Source organism: Drosophila arizonae, chromosome 3 (genome assembly GCF_054131065.1).
Source record: "Drosophila arizonae isolate 15081-1271.41 chromosome 3, UAZ_ARI_1.0, whole genome shotgun sequence".
Lineage (NCBI taxonomy): Eukaryota > Metazoa > Arthropoda > Insecta > Diptera > Drosophilidae > Drosophila > Drosophila arizonae.
In genome coordinates, this window is record NC_142923.1 from 20,159,272 (window position 1) to 20,176,545 (window position 17,274).

The window sequence follows — 17,274 nt, forward strand, 5'->3', positions numbered from 1 at the left end:
AAAACATTATCAATAATATTAATAAAAAAATAAATTTCATTAAAAGCTAGTAATACCATAAGTATATACGGAGGCTTTAGATGAAGATAGGAAATGACTTTAAGTATAAATAAATAACTAAAGTATTCAATTGATTGTAGCTATGAGTTCTATGATAGCCTTTGTGTGTACTAAACGTACGGTAAATAACACTACCTCTTTCACGAAAAGACAAATTTGTGGAGTAGGTCATTGCATTGAGGAAACTTTTGAAACAATAAAAACATTAATGGGAATGCCCAAAGTTTTAATAAACGTTTAATCTTTTTGCTTTTGTATTCAAATATTGTGTATTAAAATAATATTAGTAGTAGCGATAAAAATACAGTAACATAGAAGTATTATATTGGTGTGGCATCTGCTATTGGTTACCCAAGAGGCAAATAAAATTTAAATTCCAACTGTTTCATTAAATACTGGGTTTGTTTCCCAACTACACACTCATCGTGCGGGTTTGTGTCTCTGCTAAAAGTGTTTGTGAAAAATGTCCGCAGCCAACTTAACGCAGGACATTAATTTGTGGCACAAACTTCAAGGCAGAACCAAATTGCTGCGTCAAGTGAAGTTGGCTGCGATGCTGAAAATCAACCCTTAACATATGGACTACCTATAAGTTGACTGCGTGAACTTGGGTGCTGTATGCCGATAGTCAGCTGCGATAGTCGTGATTGAGTGCTCCTCAACAATTTTTACTCCACACTTGCCGAAACTAAGAGCGGTTATATTTTAAATTTATATAAAATAAGGTAGTTTATTTTGAATCAATTAAAACACATATTTTAAAACATTATAAAATATATTTATTAAAGTCCATACATTTCGTTTTCTTAATTTTGGTTAATCTAAAATAATTAATTTATTATTGTAGTAGCACAGTATTAGTATTCACTAATATAAGTTTATGCCATCCTTGATCCTTGTAGAGTTAGCAGTCTAAGAAGAGGGTTAAGATTTGTATTAGTATATAATTCAGACACAAAGTAAATACTTTATTAATATTCATACTAAACTGACCTCTCGACATTCAACGCCATTTAGCATAAGAAGAATAAATTTATTATATTAGTATTGATTATATAATATGTTATTAATAGGGAGTACATAAGGTATATGTGAGGTGATATTCGCATGCAATTTAATGGATATTGAGTGCAAAACTAAGTGCAGATTTATGAAAATATATATAGGCTTTATTGGTATTGATTTTTTTTGTCGATTATCGTTAGCTAATTTATAGTGGAATTGGAAGTAAGTAGCAGGAGTATATAAAGAAGTCATGCCGAAATTGTGGGTACACTATATAGATAGGAAAATTTTGTTTCGATTTAAAACAGATTTGTCAACACTTGTACGTAGCATAAATTGAAGATGAAATGGAAGATATATACGTAAATATTTTGTTATTTTTGTTTTTATACATACACACAGCATCCGTTTGATTTGTTTGGTTCAGGTTAGCTTGATATATATTCTTTTATATTGTATTATTTTGTTATAGCTGTTATAAGAAGGTCTTGTAAAGAAAGGACTTAATAATTTTAGTTCAGCTGGTTTTTGTTGACAAACTGCGCGCGAGACATCAGAATTTTTAGTTGGGGTAAAATTTACTTTTTCGATTAATCGTAATCAGAATATGACATCAGGACTCTAAAAGTGCGAGCTGATGTGAAATTTTACCACTTTGAATATAAATTGCAATACTTGCGCTGATTAGTTCTATATGATTGATCATAACCACATACGACTTATTTGTACAATGTATTTTTAAGTAGATGAATGTATGAGTTAAAAAAATAATAATAATTTAATGTTTTTATATTTTCATACATATTTGCAAATGAGTTTTGAATGTTGTTTAATTAAATAATATATATACACTGAACTGTTCCGATGATATTTATCATATAATGCACAGATCTTAATACATGTGCTTAGCCTTAGAGTTTTTACCTTTCCATAAAGTTATAGTAATCGGATGATCCACACGCCTCGTCTTCGTCCTTAGTTCCTTTATAGAGAAAATAATCTTGCGAATCATCCAACTGGTTATCCTTTTTTTTTTTTTGTTATTTTGTCGAATCATTTCTTTTTTTATATTTTATTATTGAATAATAATTAAAATTTTACAATTGTTTTTCTCGTTTTGTTTTTGTTTTGCCTTTCAATTTGTTGTTATTTTTGTTTTGCTTTTTTAATATTATTTCTATAATTTACTATTCAGGTCAAAATGACCAATTTTCAATTTTTTCTAATTTATTTTTTAATATACTTCTTGGTTTCTTTTTTCTTTATTTTTTATGATTTTTGTTTTTTTTTATGCAATTATTTAAATTTAAATACTAATAACGACATAAAAAATCAGCGCATTTTTTCTTTTCTTTTCTTTTTTTTTTTAGTTTTTTTTTTTGTTTTGTTTTCTCATTTTTAAAAATTAATTTAATTTTAATATTTTCTAGTTTACGATTTTTGCTTGGTTTTCTGCTGTCTTTTCACTTCTTACTATTATTAATTTCTAATTAAGTATTATATTAAAGTTGTTTTTTTTTCTTCTTTTTTTTTTTTAGTAGAGAAAGGAGCATGTTTTTTTTTTTTTTTAAATTAATATATACGTTTATGTATATTTGTTTTATTTATTAAAATTCATTTAAATGCAACTAGTTTTTAGGAAAAAGTTTCATCATTTGCGTTTAAATATTTTTTATTAATTTTTTTATTACATAGTACGCTAAGTTATATATATATATATATATATATGTATATTTAATACATATATTATGTATATGTATATATATATATATATATATATATATATATATATATATATATATATATATATATATATATATTTGCTTTCAGTGTAAAAAAGAAATGTTTATATAGTATATATAGATGCATATTGTATATACGCATTCATATATAATTATATATGTATTTGTGTATGAAAGAAAGAAACATTTTCCAAACTGTTTTCTTGTATGTATTAGAAATGTAGTTTATATATATAATTTGTATGCTTTGTTTTTTCCTTTCTTATATGTAGTATTAAACTCTTGAACCGCCTGCATAAGCTGCTCAGCGCTTTCATCTTCACGGGTGCACTTTGTTAATTTATTAATATTTGTATTTTTCTTATTTTTTTAGTTTTCTTCTCTTTTTCGTTTTTTATTTTTATTTTTTTTTTTTACATTTTTTTCTTTGCTTTTTTTTTGTTTGGTTTGTCTTTGGGCGCTGTCTTTCATGTAATTAGTATTTAAATCTATTTGCTGATGGTTGTTAAAAATTGCTTAAGTTTAATTTCAATCGGTCTGTACTTTAATATTTACTTGTTAAGAGATTGGCAAGCCTTACACTGTTGCTCTATATTCAATTAGACTGTCTTACAATTGTTTTCCATATTTATATTCATATATACTCAGCTGTGTTCAGATACTAAAAAAATTGAGCTCAAATTATGACAAAATGTTATAAAATATTTTAAAATTAATTATTGTTATTATTTTTCATGCTGGCAGCTTGTTTGCTATTTATTTCATCTCTATATTATATGATCTCTCTTTGTAGTAATTGTTTGTGCCTAATAGGATCGAAATTTTGTTCTCTTAAATTGAACATAAGAAATGAAAACTATATGTGAATCGTGTTGAGCAAATATCATCAAAGTAAAATTTACAATTTCACCTTTTTATCAATATACATACGTAGTTTTTATTATATAATTTTCGCAATGATTGGAATTCAGTTGGTTTTTACCTCTTTTTTTTTTTAGTTTATCAAAAGCTAACCTTAACGTTACTAAACTGTCCCATAAATTTCGACAATCTTAAAAACACTACAATTTCAAAATTGATTAAAAAATAAAGTATGTTCATATTGTAAAAAAAATGTAATACGAAAATTCAAAATAAAAATTTTGTTTTTGTAGAGTTTCAAAATTCTGTGTTTGCTTATAAACGGTATCAAAAACAGTATATAAAGATTTCATAAACTCCGAAAATAAATAGAAAAATAAACAGAAAAGAAATAGAATCAAGAGTTATTTTATAAATCTTTCGATCCTCTGCTAAGTCATTCCATATACGAGTTAAACTATTGCTATATAAATATATTTGTTGTTGTTGAGCTCATTGTTTGAATCTTAATTCTTATTTTTTTCTTTTTTATGATTTATTTACGATGTGTGTTAAGTTTACTTTAAACATATGACATTTATTTCCTTTATATTTCTTTCTGTTTTCTGGAATTGTATTTTGAAATATTTGAATTTTTTTTTATATCTATGCAAATGAATATATATTGATTTTATGGTTATTAATGTTTTTGTTGTTGTTCTTCTCGTTGTGGTTTGTTTTTTATTCAGTTTTAGTTTTTTATATTCAAAGAAAAATTCTGATTGTTTTCAATGCACAAGATTTACAATGAGAAGCAGAATTGCTGTAACTTAAAAATTATAAAAGTAAAATGTTAAGATCTGTGAAAGTTTAACATTAGAAATTTATGTTGAGTTTAGGCATGTGAGCATCGCTTGAGATTTTTCAGTCTCGCCTGATGTACATGCGATTGTAATTTTTAAGATTTTTGTTGTTGTTTCTATTATGCTGTTGTTTTTTTTTTTTTTTTTTCTTCTTATGTTTCGAAATTGTGTGCTTGGCTAGTTTTGTGGACAGTAACATACGACTTGATCGGAAGATCTTCAAGATACATTTGTATGAAAACATCAGCAGCCAATAATTGAGTGAGTGTGTGAATGAAATTGTGAGACCCAAGTCTAATGAATCTTTTCTCTTTTTATATATGTGTGTGTATATTTGTTTGTGTGTTTTGTAATATGTATGTATAAAGCTCTCTCTCTTGTGGTTGTGTATGTTGTTGTGCGCGCAATACTGGAGCAAAGCACATAATTTGCCATGCACCGTACATGTTTTGTGTACATTGATGATGTTCATTGTTATTGGTATTTTGTTTGCCTAGTATTTTTCTGGTATTTTTGTTGTGTTGCGTAGCATTGTATGCATTTTGGTGTTTACTACCAAATTTCAGTATTCCATAGTTTAATGTATTTTTTTTATTATTTAACTTTTATTTTTTATGAAAATAAAAAAGAAAGTAGAGTAAGAAAAAAGTTTTTTTTTTGTTTTTTTTTTTGTTTTATAAATAAAAGAATACCGAAAGATAGTTTTGTGTTCTGTTTAGATACATTCGCTGTTCTCAATGCAATAAAGGAGCGAACCTTTGCTTGAATGTGCCTCAGCGCATCAAACAATAGATCGATCGATCATTGTTTGCATCACCAAAAAAATCATGCAATTCATCAACACGCAGATATTATTGCTCGCAACCATTAAAATTTCAATCATTTGTGTGTTTTTTTTATACTCAATCAATATTTTTTTATCTTTTGCTTTGCCGTTCACATCCAGATGTAATGCAGTTTAGCTTGCATTCCACTTGCTGTGCACTCTCTGGGCTAGGTTTTTCTTTTATTATTTATATACTGAGTAGGGATATTCAGTATTTTTTTATACACTGCTCGTTTTTCAATTTTTTCTATTTGATTAAATTTTGTAATTCCAATTGATTATATGTGTTTTTCTCTGGTTTCAATTCGAAGGATGGATTATTCTATTGGTTTTGTTTTTGCATTTAGCTTAGGGATTGGTATTTGTTTTTATTGTTTTGGTTTTTAGGTTTGTTTCGAAAATAAAATAAAAATGTTAAAGGGAAGGGTTTTACGTAGAAATGTCTTGGATATGTAGTTCGTCATATTGGTTCTGTTTAGAAATGCAGTTTGATCTATGGGATTCTACTCTTATGTAGCTCATACAATTCCTTAAAAGTTTATTATTTTTATTTTTTATTAAATAATGTTTTTTTTTTTTTTTTTAGTTGGAAGCAATGGAATTGTTGATCATATGAGAAAATTTTGGAATCTAGAAAAGCTACATGCATAAACTGACTTGAAGTATTATTTTCAAGAAGATATATAGTTATATATTTTTTTTTTGCTTATCTATCTTTTCTTTTCTTTGACTCAGTTAGCCTAATAATTTGTTAGCTGGAAGAAGAGTCAGCTCAACGATAAAAAAAAATCAATTAATTAAATAATTATAAATATAAAACAACGTTGGGTTTCACCTACCATTTGGATCCATTAAATTTCTACTATGTATTTCACTTTATAAAGCTCAATGCTATATCAAAAGGAAATTGAGCGTATACAGTCGAAGTCTTCGAAACATTTTATGTAATACTGCAATTTCTTTCAAGTTGTTCTTGCTTTCTCTCATTTTTTATTTATATATTGGAAAAGTTTTCTGTGAAAAATTGCTCCTAAAGTGTAAAATATACAAATCTTTAAAGAAAATATACCCGTGTCATTCTTGTCGTCTTATTTTCTTCAACTGCTTCGTCATCTATTTCTTCTTATTATTTTTGAAATATTTCAAATGGAAGAAACTTAATTTCTGGTTTTTTGGGGACTTTTGGTTGGGAAATATTTTGTTTTTCTTTGGAATATAAAAAATGTAAACAAATTTTAGTTAAAGTTGTTCTTTTTTAAGTCTCTTTAGGGTAGGGTTTGCTTTAAGGAATTTGTTTAAACGAGTTTTTATTTTTAAATTATTGTTTTTCTTTTTTTTGTATTATTTAGTTAATGTTTTTTTTTAAAAGTGTTTTTCTCTTTTTTTTTGTTTTTTTTTTTTTAGTTTTTTTGTGTTTTGTTTTTTCTTTAAATGTTTTTAAATTTACTTAAAAAGTTTCGTTATTAATTTAATAATTAACAAATTGATTTTATAATAAAACCAATAACAATAACCACCTCGCCCATATGGCTACGAGACAATAATATGTGGTGCTGATAGTAGTACAGCTATTGTGGCTAATATTGTGAACATTGTGAATATGATAAGGCACAGTCTGTCAACGACCATAGCTGCAAATTTCCAATCATTGGCAATGTCATTGTCCTCGTCCTCTTTACGTAGCTATAGAATTACAATTTTTAACAAATGACGAGGTTTTTTTTTGTAAATTTTTGTTAAATGTTAATTGTAAATTTAATTATTAATATATATTTGATTGATTTTATGTATATGAGAGAGAAAGTTAGTTTGAGAAATTTTGGAGAGAGAAAAAGAAGCAAAAATAATTTCATATTGGTTTTATATCTTTACTAAATTAATAAAATTTTATTTTAAATGCAAACTAAACTAGGGTTTATATAGGAATTATATATGTACTTATATATTGTAGTGCAACTTAATTCTAAAATTTGAAGTATAATTTTAAAAAATCTTGTATGTATGTATATAATATATGCATGCAATTTGATTAATTCGTTCAAAAAATTTTCTTGTTGTTGCTGTTGCATAAATATTAGATAAGTATGCCTATTGAAGCCTTAAACCTCTGCAGAGATTTTAAATGACCCATAAGAAGCTTAAAATCTATTTAAATATTGCAAAACATTTAAAGGTCTTTGTTCAGTAGGTCGAAAATCTTTAAGACAATATATAAATATATTTGAATGTAATAATCTATATGGAGCTCACTTCAAACTTTACTTAATGTGAAATGAAATTATGAGTAATTATGGAAAAGAAGAAGAAAAAATAGTCTGAGACTGTGGAAGTCTCATAAGGCTAGACTAGTCGAGACTATATAAATACAAATGAACAGATTTGCTCCAACCAAGAGTTGTTTTATGGCAATAAGAAACTATAAATAATGGGAAAGTCACTTAAACTTGAATTAATAAGAACGGTTTCTGGATTTGTATTTGTGAGAGCGGAAATGTCGCTCTGCCTGTAGCCCTTCTCCCTGTCCTCATTTTCAATGTGTCAGACTGAGCTGAAGAGCGAGAACGAATCATGACAATACAAGTTTAACGTTTAAACATCCTCAGCACCAAATAGACAACTACATACACTCAACAGAATCCCTATACTATTCAATCCACTTTAGATTTCCATCTACTATGTAGCATGCTCTGCGAGGGTATATAAAAAGCATATATTTATATCAAATATGTGTTCTCCTCAAACGAAAGTAAAGTAATAATTTATTCAAGCCTTAAACAATAGTCTAAGTAGTTTGTTTACGTATGTTGATAACGAAAGCACTTACCTGATCAGTAATAAAGCGAATTTCCTTTAAGATTAAACCTAATTCATATTCTGTTGATGATTTGATGCACGTATGATGTGTCACCGCATCGGGCATTCGTGTGCTGCCAATTGGCCCAATGCTGCCATCGTCGCCTTGCCTGAAAGCCAAATAAGAAAGGTTACGCGTTTATTGGCAAGCCACTAAATTGGGATTAGGCTGTGCGTGTGAGTGTGTGTGTGTTCGTGTGGGCCATTGTCTGACTGTCTATCTGTGTACATGTGTGTGTGTGTGTATTCTTATTTTTGTTACCCATAAACCGTGCGATAGAAAGCCGGATTGTGTGGCAGTGTTCCGCCGGGCGTCATGGGGCGACAATTGTGTCGAAAATCATCATCAATGTCGAGCACATTGGCCAGCAGCGACTTGGAAGAGCTTCAAAATAGAAATCACATTTAGCATATAAACAGATCGTTGCCATATATAATATATGATATATAAATATATGTATAGTGAGAGTATTTGTTTAGTTTAGCATATAAGTACCGCTCTTTTAGCTCAACATCGGATAGTATCTGATGCTTGCGCTCGGACGATGTATCCGAGCAGGGCGTTGTCGGAAATTCCAATATCAGCGGACGTCCCGGTCGACTCATGCGCAATATCCATGGCAGCCAGCATAAAAATACGATGCGTATCTGCGATGCGTGCGGTGTGCAGCAGGTGAAAATTGAAACGTTTAGTAGACGGAACTGCAGAGATGAACTCGACTCCAAATGCGTGTAAAACGAGTTGTATTTTCTTTTTTCTTTTTCATGAGCCCCACTGACATGTGTGTGCGTGCGTGTGTGTATGTGTCTGGCTTTGGCCAAATATGTGGCATACTTAAAGCGAGCAGACAACGATTTATTGAGCTTTGACATGAACATAGACAAAGACACAAACACACACACACACACGATTATGATTTATATTGGATTCTGATTCAACAAATATGATGCCCATCCAGGGACAGACAGAGAGAGTGAGAATGAAGGAGACCAGTGTTGTGTATGACATTTGATTGTGGTGATGGGCAACGTGGTGTGCGTTACACTATTACACTTAGCTATAATAATATTTATGTGCGGCGCCTTTCGTCTGTGGCTCTGGCGCTTATTTATAGCTATGTTGCATGCAAAATTTATGATTTACAATAACACACACACACACACGTCACAACAGCAACAGTGATAACAGCAACGACAACAACAACAACAGGAGCAATAACAACAACAACAACATGAGCAAAAACACTGACAACAATTTTCATACATATTATCTAAGGCGGAGATCCACATAAATATGCACACTCACACACTCGCACACTCATTCAAACTCTGCTCTATTGCTTGTTGGCTATAAATAATCAACGCATTTACACACTCACTCGCATTCGCACACACTCACACTCACTCAAACACCCACACTTGACATTTATTCACATTTGATCCAAAAATGTCCGGAGGGTTTTCTGCAACAAGTTTTGTGCTACAAATTGATTTTAAGTTTCATTTTCAATTAGATTTTTGGGGCAAAGCTTCAATATTAAATATAATATGTATGAAATATTTATGCAATATTATTTTTATATAAATATAAATCTATTGCCACCTACAATCGTGTAAGAAACATTTCTTTGACATAATAAAAAACTAGTATTTTAAAATATTTAAAGTTTGTTATCGCACTTTAATTCTCGAGCGGATTATATTTAATCTAAGTTAAAATATATAGCTAGCCATAAATTACCTTAATACTAAAGGGGATTATCATTTTCATAATTTTTAATATTTATTACTTTCCCTTTTGCAATATGAAATAAGAAACATTTTACACCATATTTTTCAATTGAGTTTTGCAATTTTTTTAAATGTTTTATTTCTGTTGTAAATAAATGATAAATAATATATAATCCTATTTTTCTCTATTAAGATGACAATTGGTTTATATTTTTAAAATGAGTCAATAAGTATTCAAGCAAGCGAAAAATGTTTCAAATAAGATTTATAAGCTATAAATGATGAAGCTGTCATAAATCTATGACAAATTAAAAGTATGCTAAGTCTTTCTTTTAAATATTATTATTTGAGAATAAGTAATTCAATTTGTAAATCCAAACATTTGAAAAATATGTCATATATTTACTTTTGCTAATATATTAAATTAATTCAAATATTAATATATGACTTTCAAATACTTAATGGAATTAGATGTTCTACATATGATAACATATTTATTTTCAAATTTATTAAAAATATTTAATATGTATTTTATGGATAATAATAAATTCAGCTCCAAGTTTAAAGCCCTTTTATTTTCTTAATTTTTAAATTGCAGTCTAGCTACGACTTCCCCATTCTGAACTCAATCTAATGTGCCATTCTTTTATATTCTTACCCGCTAGAACGGCAAGTCATGCATTTAAATGTTATTCGATTAAATCTGTTGCCAAGCAAAATAAAGTCAGGCACAAGCGAAAAAGATTTTCTCAACTGCAAACGGAAGTTTTATTTGCCAACAAATCAATCGAGTCGCCCCCATGAAATATTCCATAACGTTGTTTACTTTTGATTAAAGCTCCAAGTGCAGCTGAGTAAAGAAACAGCTAAAATCGAATCGATTGTCATGCTAAGCTGCACTTCATTCGGTGACTAAACAACGTTTCATTCTATTTTTCTGGCTTGTTTTTTAAGCTTACTTGTTTTTTTTTTTTTTTTGGCCACATTGACATCTGCTGCAGCGAGTGCTTTACAATGTGGCCTCACCTACTTGCCCCTGCCACCCCTTCCATTGTCTTGTAGTTCTTTGACGTTGGCGGTTCGCGCTAACAAGCGATGGATACATGGAAATGCGCTTGAGGACGTGGCATGCAAACCAAATGCAAAGTTTCAAATGCGATCCAATGGAGACTCTGGCAGCTGGATGGGGACTAGGTACGTAGGGCCATGCTATCCATATCGCTGGGCCATGGGATGGGTTCTGCCACAGACCGCAGCTGTGTTAGAGGTTCTTTTCTCTTCTTTTTTGTCGCTGGCTTTGTGCAAATTTTGTGCAAATTGATTTGTTGTTATCACACAGAGCAACGTGGCTTGAAGCGAGTGTTGGTGATAGAAAGAGAGAGAGAGAGAGAGAATGAGAGAGGGAGGTGGAGCCCTGCCCAAAGCGCTGCACATTTCTAATGCACCTGCGTTTGCCAATTGGCTCAATTTTCATGCCCGTGTCACGACAACTTCTTGCAACTGGGCCAACTGTCGCCTTGCCACATATCTACGTGTGTATGTGTGTGTGTGTGTTTGTACTCGTTTTGGGGCTTTACTTCAATTGCTCCAAATTCAATTGCATGTTGAGTCGGCACAAGGGCCTGTCCACATTCTTGAAAGCGAAAAAAAAAATGTGGAGGAAACGGCTATAGAAAAGTTTTCATGTGACTGACTTCTTAAAAGCCAATTGACTTTCTCGCTGAGCTGCCTTCAGTTTAGCGGGCTCCCCTGCTTAGCCAACTTGTGAGCCAAGAACTTGTCCTATGTATTGTATACGGCTCGCAAACACACACATACACACACACACACACTAGGAACGTTGGAAGCATTGCGAGCTTCCATTATGCTCTTCATGCAATTGCAATAATGTGCAGAAATTGCTTTCCACTTGACGTCTTGGCCATGTTCAATTGGCTCAAATAAAAATTCTAGCAAAAAGAGGAGAGAGCCAAGCTCATGATAGCCAGCATTAGATGTGCATTATGTGCTCTGGTTTCAGATATTCTAATTTTGCCAGCGATACGAGCACTTGACATGAAATTGCTTTCATAGGCACTGGCAAGCGGATATATAAATTTCAAATAATTCGCTGAGGAAATGAACAGATGAAGTTTGTTTGCGGCAGTGGAACGTTATTGTTCTTTAAATAAATTGACTTATAAAAGTTATAAATAAAATTGTAGACATATAAACAGAAATAATTTGAAAAAAATCTATATGAGAAGCTCTATATGAATTTGCTCTTTGGCTAACAAATCTTACTGTTATTTTTTATTTTTCTTCCCTTGTTTTAATACATAATACATTTTATAAATATTATAAAATTATTATAGCCAGCCAGCTTTATATTTTGGGAACTTATTCAGCGTTAATCCGACACTCATATCACTCTATAAATAAGCTTTAATTAAATCTCAATTAGCTTAAAATAATATATTTAACATAGGCTTAACGCGCTTGGTATGACATTAATCTCTTTATATTATAATAGCTAACTAATTATGTAATCGTATATTGAATTAAGCTCTTAAATTACGGAAATAATTGGTCCAAAAAATAGACAACCTACAACGCACACCACATGACAGCATTGCATACACAAACACATGTAAAGCAATTTACACAACTGAGCCTTAAATACATATACGGGCAGATAAAGACATATAAATATGTATAGCATATGTATATGTATATATAATGATATTAGTCTGCACTTTGAGCTGTGGAGAAAAATACGAGTAGTAAAGTAAAAAGTAGAGCATATTGTGCAACTAGCTCAGAGTGAATAATTTGGGTTAGTTGGATTTCAGTTCGATTACATTTGGTTTTTTTTTGTGAATGGGTAAATGTGAACAGGCAGGCGAAATATACTTATACATATAGACAGAGAAAAAGAGAGAGAGAGAGAGAGAAGGAGCGTGACATTTGCTTATATAAAGTAGGAAAAAAGAGAACACAAGTTATGGGCCCAACATCAACATTACGATATTTTTCATTACATAAATTATTTTATAGTAGACATATTTAGTACTCTTTCTTTTTTTTTTTTTTTTTTGTTCTTTTGTAGCAGACATGTTGGCTAGTTCACATAGTTCACATAGTTAACAACATTTAGTATTTTTTATTTTATTTTTTTTTTGTACTCTGTACATCCGTCCGTCACTTTGCTAACTCGTAATATATTTTCTGGGTCACACACACACTGACACATGGACGCGTGTGGGGGTGTTGGGGACTTTGGCCAAATACAGAGTTCTAAGACAACAAAAACAGCTTGCACAATCGCCTCTAAGTAGGCTTTAAATGAACACAATTATATAGATATTTATATAATAAAAAACGAAATATCAAATATACGAAATATATGAAATTAAAAATGTATTACAACAACAACAACAAACGGGGCAGAACAACAATATAAAATTACAATAATGTATTCATATTTATATATATATATATATTTTTGTGGATATATATACGTTGTTGGATATAAGTATAAATAAATATAAATATTATGCAGGTGCAGCAACTAGTAAAATTGCATTTTGCATGACTTAATTTTTGTTTTATTGTTTCTTTTTTGATTTTATTGTAGGTTTCCAAGAGCCATGAATGAAAGATGATTTAAGTGAATACTGTATATATTGTATATATTAGAGATAAATTCATTTGAACAAATGTTTCATTTATGAATTTATTGTAATTATTAAGGCACGAATGCTTGCCAAAAATATGATAGCCTAGGCGTTGTTCTCTATTCAAATGTCATCTTCGGTGCAGCGAGCAAAGGTCTGCAGTCGACAAGAATATGTAAATGTAATATGTAAATGTTAAATAGATGCACAAGCTTAAACATATTACTTCCATAATAAATATGAATTATTTTAAGACATTCTTCATTTAAGGCAGATCTATACCATTATGGTATATGCATTGGCAGACTCATCAAGCTTGTTGCTATTTAAGGAAACTGCAATTGCGCATTGATTGCTAACATTCAGAGCTCTAGAAATATTTAATAAGATATTTAGATTGCATAGTGGCAATTGATTTGCTTTATATTTTTCTTGAGCTGCCACAGCCACTCTAAAACATTTCTGACTAACATTTTCATTCTAATATATAAACTATTCTTCTTGAAAATATACATACATCTATTTAATCACATTTGCTTATCATTATATTTCAGGCTCTTACTTGAATGCTATGCAACAATGAACCTGCTCTAAAGGATCGTCCAACGATAAATTAAACTGCGCTTTTCACCTCATTTGCATTCGGGCTATCACTGCACTGCATTTATGAAAATGTATTTGAATATTACGTTTAGCATAAATTTAGTTAGGATATATACATAATTTCACTTGAATGAACCAACATTCAGCCGGAAGCACTTCAAATATTTGCGGCATTCTGGCCGAACGAATTGTGGTAAAGCTTTGCAATTTAGTTCGAGGCTACAATTAAAATTTGTAAATTGCTGATTAAAGTTGGTGGATTTATATGTGAATTTTATTTTTGTTTCGTTTCGTTTTTTTTTTTTTATTAATTTTAAATTTTGATTAATTTTTACACGGAGAAAGCAAAAACATAAATGTACACAAACAACAATAACAACGCAAATTAACTAAACAACAAGTAACAGAGGAAACACAACAACAACAGCAACAACAACAACGAAAACATTTCTCTAACACATAAATTATTTTTAGCGCATTTCTCACAAATCAAAACGAATAAATATATATATAGAGCGAGATATATATATATGTATATGCACTTGGTTTGTCTCTGTTTTATATAAATTATATGAAAGTAAAGCTAAATGGCTAATGGCAGAAGCAGAGCAGAGGAGCAGATGCTGCTGCTGCTGCTGCTTCTATGTTTTTTTTTTGCCCTGATGATAGGTGATGAAAGGCGGTGGGTGTGGCGGGGCTAGCGTTTCGCATTACTGCAATCTTTTTATTTTTATTTCTGTTTTGTTTTTTTGTTTTAGTTATTTGATTTGGATACGAGTTTGATTTAGATTTGTGGTTTGAATGACCCATTATGGAAAACTTACCCATTCGGACATTTCGTGCGTATCAGCATTTCGATGATGATAATTTAATATTAAAATCGTTGACACAACGGATGAAGCTACCATAAACATTATGCAATTGAAATATGTACCTGTTGGTTGGTTGGGCGTGTTGTCATTTTATATATATATTATATTGAAACAAATATTCATATAAATATATATATATATATTTATATATGTATGCAGGAGGAGCATAGTTTATATTTTTAATCGTTTATCGTTGGGTGTATTTGTGTGATTTTTTCAATGTGGTGCAAATAGGGGTTTTCATTGGATTGTGTATTGTTGTTTGTTTGTTTTGTTTGATTAGTTTTAGTAGTTGTTTGTGTGTGTGGTGTCGAGCATAGTTCAGGGTAGCATATTTCGTTCAGAATTCATTCAGTGTTTCATATATATTATTGGTTTAGCAAAAGTTATATAATTGATTTTTATTTATTTATTTTTTTTTTGAAAGAAAGAAAAAAAGGCAGAGAGATATATACAAATATTTGAGTTAGTATTTTTATATGAAATGCATCAAAATCTTTGTATCTTAGCAATTTACGTTTAAGGCTTTCTTAATAGATTTTATAGGGGAAAAAATATATTCATATTTTTAAAACACACACACACAATTAATATTTTTAGTGATTATATAGAATTAGACACTCAAAAAAACTGAATTAGATAGTTTAAATTGAACAATAGAGTTAGGTTATATTGTATTTTGAATTTTTAAGAAGTTTTTTTAATTTGAATATTTCAATATAAATTGGAACAAAGTTAAACTGGCAGTATTTTTTTTTTTTTTTTTAGTAATAATTTTAAAGATATTAATTTTAGAGATTAGAGAATATAGCTCAATTGGTTGTAATTCAAATAATTATTTTGTATGGGTTGTTTCTTAAGCAAATATGAGTTTGTTTCAATTATGAAAACTATCTAATAAGGGATGGCATAATTAATTGCATAATAGAATCAATTTAAAGAATTTGGAGTCTTTATTGCTTTCAAGAAACATCCGATACAGAATGGCATATCGTTCGATTGGAAGTATTATAAATGGAATTGAATTATCACAACCCAAAAAGGATACATAATATAGCGTGCAAAAAACTCGTTTTCAAATGTGTGTGCATGTTATCAAACCAACTCGTGTGTTCTGTGTGTCATAACTGCAAATTACTAGTATTTATTGGGAAATTTCATATTAAATTCTCTTTAAAGCTCTTCATATTTTTTTGTTGTTTAGTTTTCTTTCATTTAATTGCATTTATTAGTTTTTATAATTTCTCTTTTAAGTTTCTTTATTACATGTTTAGCATCAGCTTGCAGTTTCTTTCTGCACTTTAAAGTCAAATTGATTTTTTGACTTTAAAGCCAAAGAAACTGCTTGAATAAATCACAGAAAAGCTGATCCAAGGATTTTTTCGGTTTTTAAAATGGTGTGTCAAAGTTTTAATATTATAAGATCATCGGATTTTAGTTGATTATTAAAATCGTTTTAGAAATGCATGAATATATATGAATGTAACTTCAACAGCAACGTTAGAGTTATGATAGATATAGATATATATAAGTTTTTATATGGTTCTATATACTGTGAACTGTAAACAGAAGAACACACGAACTCAAAAGCAAAGTCGAACGTAGACACAGCGCAACAAAACAAGTATATTTATATATGTATATGAGGATATTACAAGAATTACATAGATATGCATATGTATATATAGAACATATATATGTATACGTTAATAGGTTAAGGAAATGTGGTAAACAAAATGGTCTTACCTAACAGTGGCACGGCATCTGAGGTGGCGGGCATTGTCTCGGCAACCATATTAAGGAACACGGTCAACGAGAGCAAGATCGTAACACCTAGATATTGAAAACGAATATATATGGTATAATATGTGGCATTTAAGTATTTATTTAATATGCATAGAATATGAATAGCAATGTAAGTTATTAAATAACTATATTTTAGCTAGTTTTCAGTTTTGGCATATATTTATTTTATGGTCAAAGCCAACTTAAAACTTAGTTAAGCTATAATGAATATAGCTAAAAAGTGCCTTTACCATATCCATCATTGCCTGTCAAGCTCGCACTTCAACTACTTAAAGTTCTGTAAGGAGCCCATCAATAACTGTTTATGATATTCAAATTTGTCTGCTCTCCGGCTACACCACACCCGTCCGTCCCCCATTTCAGCCGCATAGCTCATATTTTTGTAGCCCCGTCAAGGGCTGCATTACATTATAAGTT

General features: G+C 29.9%; 1 protein-coding gene across 1 annotated transcript in view; it reads right to left on the minus strand.

The window, feature by feature from the left end:
- Positions 1-6,532: 6,532 nt before the first annotated feature.
- The window catches only part of nAChRalpha5 (nicotinic Acetylcholine Receptor alpha5), a 79,413-nt gene continuing 68,671 nt past the window's right edge, over positions 6,533-17,274 (minus strand). Inside the window, exons 8-13 of the mRNA XM_089465977.1 lie at positions 16,798-16,884; positions 15,004-15,113; positions 8,686-8,837; positions 8,452-8,574; positions 8,161-8,299; positions 6,533-7,019 (exon numbers count right to left, since the gene is read on the minus strand). Coding sequence (XP_089322103.1) covers positions 6,867-7,019; positions 8,161-8,299; positions 8,452-8,574; positions 8,686-8,837; positions 15,004-15,113; positions 16,798-16,884 — 764 coding nt within the window. The 3' untranslated portion in view covers positions 6,533-6,866. The remainder of the gene's footprint in view (positions 7,020-8,160; positions 8,300-8,451; positions 8,575-8,685; positions 8,838-15,003; positions 15,114-16,797; positions 16,885-17,274) is intronic.